General features: G+C 49.0%; 1 protein-coding gene and 1 long non-coding RNA gene across 2 annotated transcripts; one reads left to right on the forward strand and one right to left on the reverse strand.

The window, feature by feature from the left end:
* Positions 1-4: 4 nt before the first annotated feature.
* On the reverse strand, positions 5-15,285 carry SLC35A2 (solute carrier family 35 member A2). Its single transcript, XM_069985972.1, has 5 exons — positions 15,058-15,285; positions 8,725-8,910; positions 7,305-7,456; positions 6,354-7,021; positions 5-440 (listed from the first exon to the last, which is right to left on the reverse strand). Exons 1-5 carry the CDS (start codon positions 15,158-15,160, stop codon positions 413-415), a joined length of 1,137 nt encoding a protein of 378 aa, XP_069842073.1. The 5' UTR covers positions 15,161-15,285; the 3' UTR covers positions 5-412.
* LOC138802545 (uncharacterized) lies at positions 247-2,595 on the forward strand. Its single transcript, XR_011364776.1, has 3 exons — positions 247-335; positions 2,308-2,383; positions 2,510-2,595. It is a non-coding gene; the product is annotated as an uncharacterized lncRNA (long non-coding RNA).
* Positions 15,286-19,121: the final 3,836 nt, after the last annotated feature.

Below are 19,121 nucleotides of genomic sequence, written 5' to 3' on the forward strand. Positions count from 1 at the left end.
GTTATATATTGGTTCAATCCCCGGGTCATGTAGCTTCCCAGACACTCCCCTTCCCCTCACAGCCGGCTTCTCCTTCACATCCTGAGACCCGAGGGGCTTCTTCCTGATACAATTCGGTGTAACACAGGGGCAGTCTGCTGTACAGCGCATAGAACCTCATGGTGGATCTACAATTGTGGCTTAGGAAAGATGGCAAGCAGTTGCTAGGCAACCAGAGGGGGTCTGTATCTCTGACCATACTGCGCAGGCCCTGCTCCATATATACATGGCGGCCATTACTGGAGGATGTTTTCCCACTCAGGTTGTCACCCCCCAGGTGCCGGCCATACTCTGGGGTATATATTATTAGTAACAGAACCATAAGTCCATTGGATCCTATGTACAGTCATGGTGCGGCCCGCTCACGTCCTTCTCATGAGCCTTTTTGCTTGGAAACGATCCTGAAAGATAAAGGAAATGTTCATTGTAGATTAAGGTGTCTATAACGTTATAACAAACACCAGGCGGTGGTGCTTCCAGTATAACAGAGGGCGACCATGATACATGTAGGGGGGGCTCTGATCCTCTGCTTTTAGCAGACAGGTATGGAACGAATTATGGAAATTATAGCGCTGTGCCATACACAGGAGGAGGTGTGATGTCACACACATTACATCCCTCATGACATGTGATTACTGGGTGAATGCAGCAGGGGGCAGTGTTACAGCCTTGCTCCTTACATACACGTTTGGCCATGGCTTCATTCACTCTCTATGGGACATCTCATAGAGAGTAAATGCAGCGTGTGATAAACTTGTATATGTACCCGGGGCTCTCCAGCTATTGTAAAACTACAACTCCCAGCCTGCCATGATAATACAAGCTGGGGGTTATAGTACTGTAACAGCTGATGACTTCTGATGTTAGGATATTGCAAAGTTTGTGCACTAAATATAAGCTGCATGGGCCTGTATAGTATATATGAAGCCCCCTCCTGCCCGTTTTCTCTTTTAAAGGGACTGTCATGGAATAGAGAAACATGGCTGACACTGTGTTAGCAGATCAGCTGTATTACAATAACTGGACTGCAATACCAGACACAAGCTGAGGACAGGTGTGGTGCTGTTTTGTTAAGAAAGCAGACATGTTTTTTTCTGGAGATCCTCTTTCTCAGTTGCACTCCATGTGATAGATTTACTATGTTTTCATGAGTTTTAGGTTTCCTCTTGAAGGGGTCATCCGATTTAAAAATACCTGTCCTCTATCCACAGGATAGGGGACAAGTATGAGATTGCGGGGGTCTGACCTCCCAGCCCCCTGGGAATCTCTGTATCAGCACCCCGAATGCTTTGTTTTGAATAGAGCCACAGGTGTATTGATTCTCTATGGAGCCGCCGTAGAGAGCAGAGTACAGAACTCGACTCTTTCCAGCGGCTCCATAGGGAATGAATAGGACCACGGGTGATTTTAGGTCAGGGCCAAAAGAAACGATCAGCAGATGAGCATTTCATTGGCCGATCATTCTCTCTATTATGGTGCATTTACACAGAACAATTACCGTTCGAATTTTCGCAAAAACGATCGCATGATCGATAATCGGCACGTGTAAACACAGCAAATGATGAAGCGACAAGCGAGAAATCGTTTATCGTGATCTTTCAACATGTTTTCAAATCGTCGTTGGTCATTCGCTATAAAATTGCAGATCGCTTCGTCTAAACAGTCTTTCACAGATTCACCCTGTGTGAGAGATTGGCTTAAGCGATCATGTAATGTTCGCAATAGCAATATTTTTTCAAACGATATATCAATATTATCGCTGTGTAAACGGACCATAATATGGAGCAATAATTGGCCGATTATCGCTCCGTGTAATAGGACCCTAAGTCTATGGGCTTCTTTTATCCTATGTTACTCATAGCAACCAATCAGAGCTCAGCTTTCACTTCTCTGGTAACCTAAAAGCTGCACTGTGATTGGTTCCTATGGGCAACAGTTTTGTCAGATTTTGGGTTCTCTGGGATAAATGGCTTCAATGGGATTATCCATGAATGTTCTAGGCAGAAGGATGTGCCAATAAATACTGTACTACATATAACTGGTTGCTATGGGCAACAGGTTGTTTTACCTATGACTGTCCTTATGTACCTTACACCTGCTATACGCCGTCAGCCATTTATGTAATTATTGACGCGGGTCTGACTTCTACCACCCCCAGTGATCGGCTCATGCGTCAGCTGCTGGAGGCCGGACCCCCGCCAGTCTGATATTGATGAATCAATGTAGTTTTTCCATGACTAAAATATCCATGTTCCTTGTGTTTTGCAGCCTTGAGCTCCATGTCAGCGCTGAGGAGGTGAATCTCCTCCTGTGCATCTGGCTACCGTGTCTGGAGGCTTGTAGGGTATGTCCACTGTTTCTACCACCTGGATCATGTGTGTCTGTGATGGGGACATAGAGCCCTCAGATGTGACCCCCAACTATGTGTCAGGATGTGTAAGCACTAAGACAACCTTCTTGTATTTCTCAGTTTAGATCTGACAACACCGGATCCTGTCACGGACAACGGCCGCCTCATCCTTACCATCTCGTACTTACAGCAACATAGCAGTCAGGTTGTGCCAGCGACTAACCATGGGGGGCGCTGGACTGTGTAGTGTCAGATGTCAGGGCAGGGGAGGTTTTTGCATGTTGGATTTTCTTTCTAAGAGCAAAATGATTGTGCAGCTGAAATCCACCTCCCGGAGTGTCTGGCAGCGTCCTATCACCTCTCCACCTTAAAGGGGTTGTTCAACTAAAGCTTTTTCTTTAAAATCAACTGGTGCCCGAGATTTGTAATTTACTTCTATTAAAAGAATCTCCAGTCTTCCAGTACTTATCAGCTGCTGTATGTGCCCTGCAGGAAGCGGTGTATTCTTTCTAGTCTGCAGGAGAGGTTTTCTATGGGGATTTGCTGCTGCTCTGGACAGTTCCTGACATACACAGAGATGGCAGCAGAGAGTGCCGTGTCAGACTAGAAAGAATAAACCACTTACTGCAGGACATACAGAAGCCAATAAGTACTGGAAGACTGGAGATTTTTTTTTATTTTTTTTTTAATAGAAGTAAATTAGAAATCTGTCACTTACTGGGACCAGTTGATTTGAAAGAACAAACCCCTAACTACCCCTTTAAGTGCACATGCATGGGTATGGGAGATCATCTTACATGTATTGATAACCCTCTCCCTTTCTGTCCTGGCATTCTCACTTACATGCTCTCCCTCTACTGTAAAACTCCCAGACAGCCAGGGGCATCAGTCATGCTTCACCCCCCACATTACACATAATAACATCAGGAGTCTTGTCTATAAGGACAAATATCAGGCAAGTCAACAAGGGCTAGTGACTACAGGGTCCCAGCATAGGATTTGTAGGACTTCAGATACCCTGCATTGTTCTTATGACACTCGATACTGAAGTCACTTACCTAGCGCATTCATTGGCATTACAACACTGTGTATTGGCCGCCATTCCCCCTCCACATATGAATAATCTGGTTCCAGTCAGGTTAACACAGAATACACAGAGATTGGTTATACACAGGCGAGTCCCATGCTGCGGTCACCCTAAAGCTTTAAGGGGTACTCCGGCAAATCAACTGGTTTCAGAAAGTTATACAGATTTGCAATTTACTTCTATTTAAAAATCTCCAGTGTTCCAGTACTTATCAGCTGCTGTATGTCCTGCAGGAAGTGGTGTATTCCTTCCAGTATGACACAGTGCTCTCTGCTGCCACCTTTGTCCATGTCAGGAACTGTCCAGGGCAGGAGAGGTTTTCCAGGGGGATTTGCTACTGCTCTGGTGACAGGTGGCAGCAGAGAGCACTGTGTCAGGCTGGAGACACTACATCATTTCCTGCAGGACATACAGCAGTTGATAAGGATTGGAAGACACATTAATTAAACCAGTTGATGTGAAAGAATTTTTTTTTTTTTTTTTGCCAAAGTACCCCTTTAAGCTGCTGGCTGATACCTACATCCACTCCAGATACCTTTGATTCACAAGGGACCTGGTGTGTAAGAATCTTTCCGCTGACCCTACTCCTCCCCCAGTACCTGTTAGTGGGGGAGAGTAAGGACACCTAGCACACATTAGGAGGCAGCTAGTTCTGCCAATCTACGTGTGATAGATATGGCCACCCGAAAGGGGTTATCCAGGATTAGAAAAATCCAGCTACTCTCTTGTAATACCACACACAACCTGAGGACATGGGTGGTGCTGTTTTTGCAATTCAGCTCCATTCACTTCAATGTCAATGGAACCAAGCTGCAAACCTACATCCAAACAGAGGAAAGGAGAGGTCCTGTTTCTGGAAGAAAGCAGACATGTTTTTCTAAGCCTGGATAACCCCAAAAAGTTATGGTTTCTGTTTTGATTGGTTGACTCCCATATCCCTCAATGAGTTTACCAATGAAAAAAAGGAAATCTGCACCAAAAACAACATCCCCCCCCCCCCCCCCCCCCCCAAAATTGGACTCTATGACAGACGTGTAGGGCAGGGGTCACGGGTCACATTAGTCAGCGGTGTCAGTATTAATATGCACAAAGAAAAGAAGAGATAAATACAAATTATTTTATTTTACAGGAGGACAATGAATGTTTAGTGCAAGAAGGAGAAACGGATGACGGAACATGCAGAAGAAGCCGTAACACGGGGACAGGAGGAGGACTGTTACATAGGGGGGCGCTCATCACACTGTGTGCAGGGTTAGTGAAGGCAACCGAGAGCAAGGTGCAAACTATAGAGAAGAAACTCATCCTAAACATGGCACCGGTCAGAGCCCCCACCCACCATCATAACAACCCCTCATAGCATCCCAATATCATAGGTTCTATCAGAGGGGTCTTCTCCATCATTTATCACATGTCCACAGGATATGCCACACTAAAGATGGAAAAGACCCTCTGAATACTCCAACATTCAAATAAAAAGATTTAAAAGGGGTATCCAACCTGAAGCATCTATCCCACATATGCAGAATAGGTGATAAACACTAGAACAGCGAGGGTCCAACCTACTGCCTGAAGGGGGGACCCAGTCCCTTATCTGCTCCAGCCGCCAGGACGAGTGTAAATGACGCTGTGGTCATCATGCATCCTGATGGCAAATAAAGTACCAGATCAGTGGGGATCTTACTGACCTAGCGCCTTCAGGATGGGATACCCCTTTAATATGCACTGGTCACTACCCAAGTGGACATCGATAAAATACCCATAAAGGTTTAACCCGGGCAGGCAGAGTGACCCCCGACTACTTGGTATTTTATAGGCCCCTGCTGTGAAGCGCTCTCACATCATGACTTTAAATAAATGATTCAGCATATATAAAAATATCTATATTTACAGGAGGTACCTAGATCTGACCGATACTTCAAGACCCCCAGCCCTGCTCCGAACCAGGCTCCCACCATGGCGTCACATGCACACATCACCGGATAGTGCCCACCGGGCAGCAATAATTCCAATCACTCAGCAGATGCAGCCCTCCCCCACCCATACATATTATATATAATCACACATAGAAGCTCTCACCATCACTGACCGCAGGATCACAGCTCCTATATACCGTGCAGAGGCAATGCGGCATCTGGAGATATCTAGACAACAGGCTGCAGCAGCCACATGTAATGACACATCATCACCAGAGATTGATGGGGGCGCCAATGGAGGGAAGAATAGCGTTTTTTTCTTTTTTTTAATTTTCGGCTTATTTTGGTTTAGATTTGCAGCAATTCCACTTTGTGGTAAAATGCTCATAAGGAGCTGTAATGGCCGCCGGCTCCTAGTGAATTATTGGCAGGGGAGGGAAGGGGGCGACTCCATCAGCTGTGTACATATATACTGCTTACTGGACAAAATACAGATATTTTTGAGGTAACAGTAAACCAATTGTTTAGCACAACGCACCCCCCCCCACGAGGCACGAGGAACACGTACCTGTCTGTACACAGGGAACAGATCTATATACATTCACAGACATGTCACTCTTCATACACGCGCACTCGGCATCTTCTGTACAAATACAGCAATAGGGGCGTACGGGAGCGTTCACACTGCAGAGTACACCGATCCTGGTGAGCGGGTCACTAGGGGTTACGCAGGGGGTTAGGTGCTCTCGTCCTGTGTGTAGTTAGTTCTCCCAGCCACATGTTAATACCAGGAGGGGGCAGAAGTGGTTACCATAAGGAAATATATTAAATAAAAATGGAAGTAATACACTGTGACCTCCCCTCAGAGAGAGTATGTGACAACAGCCCAGAGACCGCTCTCCAACGTCAACAAATTGTAAGGGGCGAGAGGGGTAAACCATCCCTTCATTTGGTGAGCACTGACTTTGGCAAGAAAGGTTCCTTGTGTGCCGGAGTCTGGCTGGTGGTGGTGACGGCGGGGTCGGGTGTCCGGGGGAGGCTGTATAAGTACACGGCCCCTATGACCAGTCCAGCACCCAAGGCAAATGGCAGGTCCACATGGAATCCAAAGAGGTGAACAGAAGCGGCTGTGGACACCACGATGGACAGGGAGGTGGCAAAGCCTTTCAGGATGTTGTCTGCGTATTTCACCACCACAGCTACCAGAAGGCCACCGAAAGCCTGGTTAAAGATGACACACCACACCAGAGGAGTGTAGCCATAGAAGAAGCCACGCTCGGCCACTGCTGCTCCATCTTGTTGCCACATGGCCAGGAGTCCCAATGCTGTACCAAAGATGCCAAGCTGAACGTTACGCAGCCAGACCGATGCGGAGCTGCCCTTCAGGATACGCTCAAAGTACACCCCAGCGAAGCCAGAGGAGAGACAGGACACGGCCACCGCAATCAGGCCCACAATGTAATTCTGACCGCTTACAGCCACGCTTTCCTTCCCGCCAGACTGCTCAGACTGTACGACGGCCACGCCGATAAAGAGGATGACCAGGGAGCCCCACTGCAGCCGCGACAGGCTCTTCCTGAGAAGGAGAACGGAGAACAGCGCGGTGGTCAGGATCTTCAGCTGGTACGTCACCTGGAAGACAAGAGGAGCAGAGATGTCACTTAGACAGGAATACCCCTTTAATTAAATATTTAGATCAATATGAGCTGAAGAAAGAAAGCTCCCCCTAGTGGTAAATCAAGGGAACAGGGCAGCCAGAGGTTTACAGATATCTCACTTGAACCTGCACCCCATCCCAGCTGCTTAGGGAGAGTCCTGCCTCATCGGTGTTGTTGCCGCTGCTCTCATGGAAGAATCCATAGTGAAGATGAACAGGACTCAATGTGTGAGAAAAGAAGGAATCAGCTGTACTTACCTGGAAGGTGGCTGCCGGGAGGTTAGAGATGGCCACATACTGTAGATTATTCTGTAAGGTGTAAATCAGAGAGGGTACCGCCAGCTTCAGGGTGTCCATGTACTGTATAATGATGGCGTCATACAGGTATACAACCAGCTCCTTCACGTTACCTGCAAACACAGAACTAATGTTATATATAATGTATACAAACTGCAAGGAAGTAACCAGAGGAGGAAATATGATCACTGCTGAATCTACAGCAGTGACCCCAAGCTGTGACTCTCCCATCTGTTGCAAAACTACAACTCCCAGCATGCCCTGACAGCCGAAGGCTGCAACAGATGGAAGAACCACAGCTTGGGGGTCACTGCTCTACAGACATCTTTCCTATGTAAAGCCTAGTTCACATAGGGGATAATGAATCCAGCAATGGTGTCAGCAAGATGAGGTCAGGGCAAGTTTTTAACTCTGGAAGTAAATTGATGAATTTTGCCATTTATCAACAGCAAACGGGAGATCTTCAGTTCTAAGGTGGAGATAGTGAAGTGGGAGATAATGAAAACTAAACATGCTGCCTGTGCCGGTACAGAACGTGCCCTAGATGAGACCATGACACCACAGGAGACAATTATGCAAATGTAGAAGATAAAAGCTGCAGAGTGTCCGCCCGGGGAGGACATGACATGAATATGAGAGATAGGCTGAGATCCTGCTGTGATATGGAGACGCATAGATAACAGCGGCAGCGGCCATGTCCCCATCTACAGACACACCTGACCTCTTCTATGTTCCCTTCTGTGTGAAAAGATCCTTAGCCGCATATACAGCAGAGCCGCCTCTGTGCTGTCACTACTCCTGCCCCCCACACACCCATCAATGAACGCACAGTAGCAGCAAGGCAAAGAGGTTCAGTAACAATAGATGGAGATGGAAGTCATCTGTATATGCCAAACCCTTGCCTCCATGCGCTCACCAATAGCTACACAATAGCCATTGCATCATAGCGGTAAGCAGCCACCAGAGGTGCCTGGCAGCGGCTTAGCCCGTCTCCATACAATACAGATGAACTGAATGGTCATGTAAATGAGGAGATTGGGCAATAATAGCCGTCTTGAATCTTATGTGACCATATATCTCTATGTCTCCCTAAGTACTACGTGGCCATGACCTGGATCTTGTGCACAAACATGGCTGTATTGAGCTACATGGCAGCTATTAAAGTTTACAGGGCCACACTACAAGTGGTTGCAGCCACCTGTAAGCTGTGATGTGAATCCCACCATTCACTTTCACATCAAGTACAACAAGGTCATCGCTGGCCATGTGACCTGTGTTGCAGCCAAAGTCACTGCATGGTCCTAGCCCAGTAGGGAAGAAGGGGATGTGTGTAGTTTACAGACATAAAAGTGACCCAGTAGATCCCTCCCCTCCCTGTTACCTCTCTTCTGGGCCAGCATGAGCAGCAAGCAGGTGATGCCCTTGAGAATCTCTGCCATGACCACAGCGGTGGTAGAGAAGAAGCGGTCCCCGGGCAGGGTGCGGGCATATCGGATGCTGAGGATGAGGGAGGCGTTCTGGACCACCAGCACGGCTAAGCTCAGATACTTGAGACGACGATTGGTTCCTGCAGAAAGAAAAAGAAGACGACATTAAACATCCTGTTCATAGGAATCACTGGATTAACTGGTCAAGATCATCTGCAGCTCCACCCGCTACAGCTTCACACCCTCCTATATACCTATATATACACCTAGGCCTCATGTAAGGAAGTATCAGGAACTACCAGACCTCCCTGCCGACCTGCATAACCAGACAAACTGGTTGCTATGGACAGATGGCCATGACGCTTGTAGCTTGAGTATGCATAGCAACCAGTCTATGACTGACTACTGCTGCAAATCTATGACTCGGTTTACAACAGCAACAATCACAGATTCATAGTAATGTCCCCCAACAACACATCAGCCGTCGCCTACAGATCTCCCTGCAGATGGATGGAGCAGAGATCAAGAGTCTGGGACGAATGTTTCCTACTGATCCCTCTGGCAAACATGTAACTTGGGCCGTATTCACACACGCAGTATGTATACTATACAGAATCCACCATCATCCTGCAGCCAGTACAAGAAGCAGGAGATAGATATATATATATATATGTGTGTGTATATATATATATATATATATCTTACCCTCTTTACAATCCATCACCCCAACCTCCTGGCCATGGATAACAGCAACAATCACAGATTCATAGTAATGTTCCCCAACAACACATCAGCCGTCGCCTACAGAGATCAAGAGTCTGGGACGACTGTTTCCTACTGATCCCTATGGCAGACATGTAACTTGGGCCGTATTCACACACGCAGTATCCAGTCAGTATATGCCACTAAAAACTATACAGAATCCACCATCATCCTGCAGGCAGTACAAGCAGCGAGTTATATATATTTATATATATCTCTTACCCTCTTTACAATCCATCACCCCATCCTCCCGGCCATGGATAACACGGTGAGGCCAACTCCCCGGAACATGCATGGCAATAATCCGGCTCTCAGTCTTGGATTTCAGCCACAGACTCCTGGCAGGATCCTCAGTCATCCTGGATGTGTGAACAGTGATGGGGCAGAATGTGGGGTCCGGGGCTTTATAGGACGTGCAGCCCCTCCAGCCCGGGGGTGTAAGAGGAGGAGAGCTGTGGATCTGCCCACTGTACTCTATATACACATAATGGGGGTCTCGCTGTGTATACACACACGGCTCCGGGTCACCGTCTACAAGACCCATAGACCCCATTGTTCTCTGCGGGGGTCCAGACATTCCTGGAGAGCGGCAGCCCCTATCAGTGTGTAGAATGAGATATGGGATGTGAGGAAACAATAGGCGGTGAATGCTCACGCCCTGCACAGGTATTCCTGCATCTCTCATCACTGCTCCCAGCTGACACTGTATACAATGTACAAAGGTGGCCAGTGTATGAGCCGGACCCCCGCCCCTCCCCCCGGTGGGCTCTGGACAACTAACACAGACGGCATTGATGTGACAGGAGAGGCTGGCGGCACGTACCACCACATGTAACCCCCCTGCCCCCCAATACTCCCCTGAGACCCCTCATCATCTTCCCGGCACCAGACATCTTCTACAGAACAGGAACCAGCAAGAATAGCGATGAAAACGCCATAACACACAACATATCTGATGGCTGAGGAAGACGAGGGTCCGGCCATCACCATCTCACTGACTCCTAAACACCAAAGCTACTGCTCCCTGTTATCAGCCATGTCACACCTTGTATAGGAGAGCAGAGCAGTCCTCTTCCTGTGTACTGATCACACACCCTCAGAGCCCCCGGGATCCTTATACTGATCACAGACCCTCAGAGCCCCCGGGATCCGTATACTGATCACAGACCCTCAGAGCCCCAGGGATCCTTATACTGATCACAGACCCTCAGAGCCCCCGGGATCCGTATACTGATCACAGACCCTCAGAGCCCCCGGGATCCGTATACTGATCACAGAGCCCCCGGGATCCTTATACTGATCACAGACCCTCAGAGCCCCCCGGGATCCTTATACTGATCACAGACCCTCAGAGCCCCCGGGATCCTTATACTGATCACAGAGCCCCCGGGATCCTTATACTGATCACAGACCCTCAGAGCCCCCGGGATCCGTATACTGATCACAGACCCTCAGAGCCCCCGGGATCCGTATACTGATCACAGACCCTCAGAGCCCCCGGGATCCATATACTGATCACAGACCCTCAGAGCCCCCGGGATCCATATACTGATCACAGACCCTCAGAGCCCCCGGGATCCATATACTGATCACAGACCCTCAGAGCCCCTGGGATCCTTATACTGATCACAGATCCTCAGAGCCCCCGGGATCCTTATACTGATCACAGACCCTCAGAGCCCCCGGGATCCTTATACTGATCACAGACCCTCAGAGCCCCCCGGGATCCTTATACTGATCACAGAGCCCCCGGGATCCTTATACTGATCACAGACCCTCAGAGCCCCCGGGATCCGTATACTGATCACAGACCCTCAGAGCCCCCGGGATCCGTATACTGATCACAGACCCTCAGAGCCCCCGGGATCCGTATACTGATCACAGACCCTCAGAGCCCCCGGGATCCATATACTGATCACAGACCCTCAGAGCCCCTGGGATCCTTATACTGATCACAGATCCTCAGAGCCCCCGGGATCCTTATACTGATCACAGACCCTCAGAGCCCCAGGGATCCTTATACTGATCACAGACCCTCAGAGCCCCCCGGGATCCTTATACTGATCACAGAGCCCCCGGGATCCTTATACTGATCACAGACCCTCAGAGCCCCCCGGGATCCTCATACTGATCACAGACCCTCAGAGCCCCCGGGATCCTTATACTGATCACAGACCCTCAGAGCCCCAGGGATCCGTATACTGATCACAGACCCTCAGAGCCCCCGGGATCCATATACTGATCACAGAGCCCCCGGGATCCTTATACTGATCACAGACCCTCAGAGCCCCCGGGATCCGTATACTGATCACAGACCCTCAGAGCCCCCGGGATCCTTATACTGATCACAGACCCTCAGAGCCCCCGGGATCCTTATACTGATCACAGACCCTCAGAGCCCCCGGGATCCTTATACTGATCACAGACCCTCAGAGCCCCCGGGATCCTTATACTGATCACAGACCCTCAGAGCCCCCGGGATCCTCATACTGATCACAGACCCTCAGAGCCCCGGGGATCCTTATACTGATCACAGACCCTCAGAGCCCCCGGGATCCGTATACTGATCACAGACCCTCAGAGCCCCAGGGATCCGTATACTGATCACAGAGCCCCCGGGATCCTTATACTGATCACAGACCCTCAGAGCCCCAGGGATCCGTATACTGATCACAGACCCTCAGAGCCCCCGGGATCCATATACTGATCACAGAGCCCCCGGGATCCTTATACTGATCACAGACCCTCAGAGCCCCCGGGATCCGTATACTGATCACAGACCCTCAGAGCCCCCAGGGATCCGTATACTGATCACAGAGCCCCCGGGATCCTTATACTGATCACAGACCCTCAGAGCCCCCGGGATCCTTATACTGATCACAGACCGTCAGAGCCCCCGGGATCCTTATACTGATCACAGACCCTCAGAGCCCCCCGGGATCCTTATACTGATCACAGACCCTCAGAGCCCCCGGGATCCTTATACTGATCACAGACCCTCAGAGCCTCTGGGATCCTTATACTGATCACAGACCCTCAGAGCCCCAGGGATCCATATACTGATCACAGACCCTCAGAGCCCCCGGGATCCTTATACTGATCACAGACCCTCAGAGCCCCCGGGATCCTTATACTGATCACAGAGCCCCCGGGATCCATATACTGATCACAGACCCTCAGAGATCCATATACTGATCACAGACCCTCAGAGCCCCCGGGATCCTTATACTGATCACAGACCCTCAGAGCCTCCGGGATCCTTATACTGATCACAGACCCTCAGAGCCCCAGGGATCCGTATACTGATCACAGACCCTCAGAGCCCCAGGGATCCGTATACTGATCACAGACCCTCAGAGCCCCCAGGATCCTTATACTGATCACAGACCCTCAGAGCCCCCGGGATCCTTATACTGATCACAGACCCTCAGAGCCCCCGGGATCCTTATACTGATCACAGACCCTCAGAGCCTCCGGGATCCTTATACTGATCACAGAGCCCCCGGGATCCTTATACTGATCACAGACCCTCAGAGCCTCCGGGATCCTTATACTGATCACAGACCCTCAGAGCCCCCGGGATCCTTATACTGATCACAGACCCTCAGAGCCTCCGGGATCCTTATACTGATCACAGACCCTCAGAGCCCCCGGGATCCGTATACTGATCACAGACCCTCAGAGCCTCCGGGATCCTTATACTGATCACAGAGCCCCCGGGATCCTTATACTGATCACAGACCCTCAGAGCCCCCGGGATCCTTATACTGATCACAGACCCTCAGAGCCCCGGGGATCCTTATACTGATCACAGACCCTCAGAGCCCCCGGGATCCTTATACTGATCACAGACCCTCAGAGCCCCGGGGATCCTTATACTGATCACAGACCCTCAGAGCCCCCGGGATCCGTATACTGATCACAGACCCTCAGAGCCCCCGGGATCCGTATACTGATCACAGACCCTCAGAGCCTCCGGGATCCTTATACTGATCACAGAGCCCCCGGGATCCTTATACTGATCACAGACCCTCAGAGCCCCCGGGATCCTTATACTGATCACAGACCCTCAGAGCCCCGGGGATCCTTATACTGATCACAGACCCTCAGAGCCCCCGGGATCCTTATACTGATCACAGACCCTCAGAGCCCCGGGGATCCTTATACTGATCACAGACCCTCAGAGCCCCCGGGATCCTTATACTGACCACAGAGCCCCCGGGATCCTTATACTGATCACAGACCCTCAGAGCCCCCAGGATCCTTATACTGATCACAGACCCTCAGAGCCCCAGGGATCCGTATACTGATCACAGACCCTCAGAGCCCCCGGGATCCGTATACTGATCACAGACCCTCAGAGCCCCCGGGATCCTTATACTGACCACAGAGCCCCCGGGATCCTTATACTGATCACAGACCCTCAGAGCCCCCAGGATCCTTATACTGATCACAGACCCTCAGAGCCCCCAGGATCCTTATACTGATCACAGACCCTCAGAGCCCCCGGGATCCTTATACTGATCACAGACCCTCAGAGCCCCCGGGATCCATATACTGATCACAGACCCCCGGGATCCATATACTGATCACAGACCCTCAGAGCCCCCGGGATCCTTATACTGATCACAGACCCTCAGAGCCCCCGGGATCCATATACTGATCACAGACCCTCAGAGCCCCCGGGATCCATATACTGATCACAGAGCCCCCAGGGATCCTTATACTGATCACAGACCCTCAGAGCCCCAGGGATCCTTATACTGATCACAGACCCTCAGAGCCCCCGGGATCCATATACTGATCACAGAGCCCCCGGGATCCTTATACTGATCACAGACCCTCAGAGCCCCCGGGATCCTTATACTGATCACAGACCCTCAGAGCCCCCGGGATCCTTATACTGATCACAGACCCTCAGAGCCCCAGGGATCCATATACTGATCACAGACCCTCAGAGCCCCCCGGGATCCTTATACTGATCACAGACCCTCAGAGCCCCCGGGATCCTTATACTGATCACAGACCCTCAGAGCCCCCGGGATCCTTATACTGATCACAGACCCTCAGAGCCCCCGGGATATATATATATATATATATATATATATATATATATATATATATATATATATCCCATATGTATCACATCCTTCTGTCCCCTTTAAGGACATGTTCACACCTGGCAGACCCGCTGAAGATTTTGACTGTCCTATTAAATTGGGGAAATCTGCAGCGTGTGCACCAGGTGTGAACAAGCGCTTGAAGTGCTGATACACACAGATGCTACAATGCTGCAGTATAGCAGTATAATAGTGGGGTCATCTGAACACATCATATAACTATGAGTGGGACTACAAGTGCCAGCACCTTCACTAGTCATAAAGACCGACAGAGAATGCTGGGAGTTGTAGTCCAGACATAAGAAAAAAACTCCATAGCACTAAACAGCAGCTGGGCTGGAAACTCTTGTGGCACTACAAGTCCCAGCATGCTCCCAGTTGTTGGTGGCCCCGCCCCGTACTCACTGTCTGCCGCGCTCCTCCCGGGCGGACTCCCCGGATCCCTCATCTCCGACTGCAGCTGCTTCATGTCCCTCTCCTCGTCCGCAGCTCCGGCAGCCGCCGCCATTTCTCCGGCTCAGCCGCACTTCCGGGTCCGCCACTCCACGGCTGCACCGCCAGCTCACTTCCGAGCCAACGTCATCTGCCAGAGTGACGGGAACCCTAGTAACTAGGAACTTTTCCTCCATACAACCGTTTCCGGGTTACGCCATCACTTTACGCGTGTAGCGTCATTACGTTCGCCGAGAGGCGGCCACTAGAATGTGTCACCTGCGTGGAGTTAGACGCCATTTTGTGGGTTATCAACCTCCACTTATTGCCCAATAATAAGAAAGCTTATAATATACTCAGAGTCCTCTCCCCTCACACTGTTACTATTCTATGAGACCACCTCATAAACTATGGGGAAATCTGGAAACAACCAACCAATATAGCCACCTGCTGTTGTCACCCAGCTTTCCCAGACTGGGATGTATTATCACACAGGGATGACCACACCTGAAGGAGACACAACGGCGGCCATATTGGTTGTCACTCAGATCCACAAATGACCGCCATCCCAAAATCACCATTAATTTTTTTTCCATTCAAATGTGTAATTTACTTCTATTAAAAAAACCTGAAGTCTTCCAGTACTTATCAGCTGCTGTATGTTCTACAGGAAGTGGTATTTTTCCCCAGTCTGGAGATGGAGATTTGCTACTGCTGTGGACATTTCCTGACAGGTGGCAGCAGAGAACACTATGTCAGACTAGTGAGAATACACCATTTCCTGCAGGACATACAGCAGCTGATAAGTACTGGAAGACTTAAGATTTTTTTACTAGAAGTAAATTACAAATTTATATAACTTTGTGGCACCAGCTGATCTGAAAGAAAAACATTTTGGGTGAACTATTCCCTTTAAAGGTTTATAGACTAGTAGAAGAATGCCTGGTACTTTCTCTGAAAACAGTGCCACATGTGATCACAGGATGTGGTTGGTATTACAGTTCAGCTTCATTTACTTAAATGGAGCCAAACTGTGATACTAAACAACCTACAGACTGGTGCACTGCTGTTTTTACCTACTTCTGGATGACAACTTTAACTGTAGCTCACTGCGTTATCCTCCTTTGTAAAGCGGTCGATTGCTGTTTCCTCATAGAAATATATAGAGGGATAATGGGGGGGGGGGGGGGGGGGGGGGGGGGGGGGGGGGGGTTGTACCCCCATTAGTGGCGCAGTCACACTTGGGCTCCCTACTAGTCTCAGCGTCACATGTATGCAGCACAGTCTGAGGGTGCAATAGTGATGAAAGAGCGGGTGGGTGACACAATGAGGGTAGTAGTCCTCGCTAGTCACTCTATGTCTCTTTCTTTCTCGCCTCATAGTAGTCAGCTATCTATTTGGTGCAGGAAAGTAACTGATTGGTTCACAGCTTTCTTTCATTTCTTGTCTTTATCCCTTTGGTAATGCAATTCCCAGCTGCGGGGTGCAGACCTGTAATATATACATGGGATAGCCACAACTACACTAGGCCTGGCCAGAAGCCTGAGGGTCCTCGTTCAGAGCTGTGAAGTCCTTGTGCCACTTATCCTCACAGGCTGACCCTCTCCTCACTCCTCTCTCTCCTGCACTCATAGTTACCCTGACTCTCTCTTCCTCCTGTACCAGGATACAGTGAGGCTCCACTTTCCTTAGGCCAGTTTCACACTAGTTGGGTTTTTGCATCCGTATTATGCAAGTTTCGGCCTAATGGAAGAATTTCATGCAGTAATGGAAGCTGTAACACTTTATGATCGTGTGTATTTTCACCCTGGTGACCAGTAAGGCCCGGACTTATGGCCGTAATACAGACAGCGTGAATTTCAACCGATCTGCACGAGGATCATCTTAGTGATCCCCAACCGATGGCTTCCTAGCTGCTGCACAGATACCACTCCCATAATGCATCTCACAGCTGGAAAAGCTCAGGTTGGAGTATACTGTCCTACAACTACAAGGGCATGATGGGAGTTGTAGTTTTACACCGGATTGGGAGAGCCACAGGTTGGGAACACTGATCTAGATCAGACTATGTGACTATGTATCTACTTATGGACAGCGTAGTTTGTGCCCTGCTAGCTGTCACAGTGTAATTCTGTCCTTCTCCATTAGATGGCGGTAATGTTACAGGTATCCATTATCCTGAAGTTCGCAGCTACACTACAAGAGTGACATATAAGGCTGGGTTTACAACTTTGTTGCTTTCTCCATTCATCTGCTTTATCGTTGGACCAATTGAATGGAAAAATGCAGCATTTTATCTTCTTCATGCAAGACACCAATGGCGTCCAATAGAATGCCATTGACTTTAATGGGGACCAATGGACTTTTATAAAGTCTACTGGTAATCTGTGTCGGAGGCAACAAACTGAGCCTCCAATCCAGATGTGGCCTCAGCCAGTAGGCACTATAGCACCCCCTGGGGGCAATAGAAGAAGTGCGCACTGTATGCAGCATCTACGAGGATGATCGCCTCCGTCTCCAGCCCCGTCACTCATGTCCTGTTCTGCTTATCTTTCTTCTGACATGGCTGGTGATGCACATGTAAGAGTCATTATCGCCCCATCCTGGAAAATACACGGAAGCAGATCTGCAGAGATCACACATCGATTTCCTTACTTCATCTGTCACCTGTGCCTGTGACGTACCTCTCTGTTTACCTGGTTATCACCTTCCCTGCCCCTCCCACACCTGCTAGTTAACCCTTAGGCCCCGTTCACACTTTTGGTAAGTCTGTCCGCATTTGCAAACCTGCAAATAACAACATGCAAATCCATTTATTTCTATGGCCTTATGTGTTCAGTGTATGGTGGTATGTGTGCAGTATGTGATCAGTGTATGGTGGTATGTGTGCAGTATGTGATCAGTGTATGGTGGTATGTGTGCAGTATGTGTTCAGTGTATGGTGGTATGTGTGCAGTATGTGATCAGTGTATGGTGGTATATGTGCAGTATGTGTTCAGTGTATGGTGGTATATGTGCAGTATGTGTCCAGTGTATGGTGGTATGTGTGCAGTATGTGATCAGTGTATGGTGGTATGTGTGCAGTATGTGATCAGTGTATGGTGGTATGTGTGCAGTATGTGATCAGTGTATGGTGGTATGGGTGCATAGTATGTGATCAGTGTATGGTGGTATGTGTGCAGTATGTGATCAGTGTATGGTGGTATGTGTGCAGTATGTGATCAGTGTATGGTGGTATGTGTGCGGTATATGATTAGTGTATGGTGGTATGTGTGCAGTATGTGATCAGAGTATGGTGGTATGTTTGCGGTATATGATTAGTGTATGGTGGTATGTGTGCAGTATGTGTTCAGTGTATGGTGGTATGTGTGCAGTATGTGATCAGTGTATGGTGGTATATGTGCAGTATGTGTTCAGTGTATGGTGGTATATGTGCAGTATGTGTCCAGTGTATGGTGGTATGTGTGCAGTATGTGATCAGTGTATGGTGGTATGTGTGCAGTATGTGATCAGTGTATGGTGGTATGTGTGCAGTATGTGATCAGTGTATGGTGGTATGTGTGCAGTATGTGATCAGAGTATGGTGGTATGTGTGCAGTATGTGATCAGTGTATGGTGGTATGTGTGCAGTATATGATTAGTGTATGGTGGTATGTGTGCAGTATGTGATCAGTGTATGGTGGTATGTGTGCAGTATGTGATCAGTGTATGGTGGTATATGTGCAGTATGTGATCAGTGTATGGTGGTATGGGTGCATAGTATGTGATCAGTGTATGGTGGTATGTGTGCAGTATGTGTTCAGTGTATGGTGGTATGTGTGCAGTATGTGATCAGTGTATGGTGGTATGTGTGCAGTATGTGATCAGTGTATGGTGGTATGTGTGCAGTATGTGATCAGTGTATGGTGGTATATGTGCAGTATGTGTTCAGTGTATGGTGGTATGTGTGCAGTATGTGTTCAGTGTATGGTGGTATATGTGCAGTATGTGATCAGTGTATGGTGGTATGTGTGCAGTATGTGATCAGTGTATGGTGG

The sequence above is a fragment of the Dendropsophus ebraccatus genome, chromosome 10, assembly GCF_027789765.1.
Source record: "Dendropsophus ebraccatus isolate aDenEbr1 chromosome 10, aDenEbr1.pat, whole genome shotgun sequence".
Taxonomy (NCBI): domain Eukaryota; kingdom Metazoa; phylum Chordata; class Amphibia; order Anura; family Hylidae; genus Dendropsophus; species Dendropsophus ebraccatus.

Bases quoted from the DNA above. Each gene is read 5' to 3' on its own strand.
- SLC35A2 (XM_069985972.1), bottom strand. From the start codon at position 15,160: ATGGCGGCGGCTGCCGGAGCTGCGGACGAGGAGAGGGACATGAAGCAG. The intron at 8,911-15,057 runs GTGAGTACGGGG...TTCTTTCTGCAG, and splicing joins CGGGAGGAGCGCGGCAGACA to GAACCAATCGTCGTCTCAAG. The intron at 441-6,353 runs GTCAGTGCTCAC...TTTATCTTTCAG, and splicing joins AAGGAACCTTTCTTGCCAAA to GATCGTTTCCAAGCAAAAAG.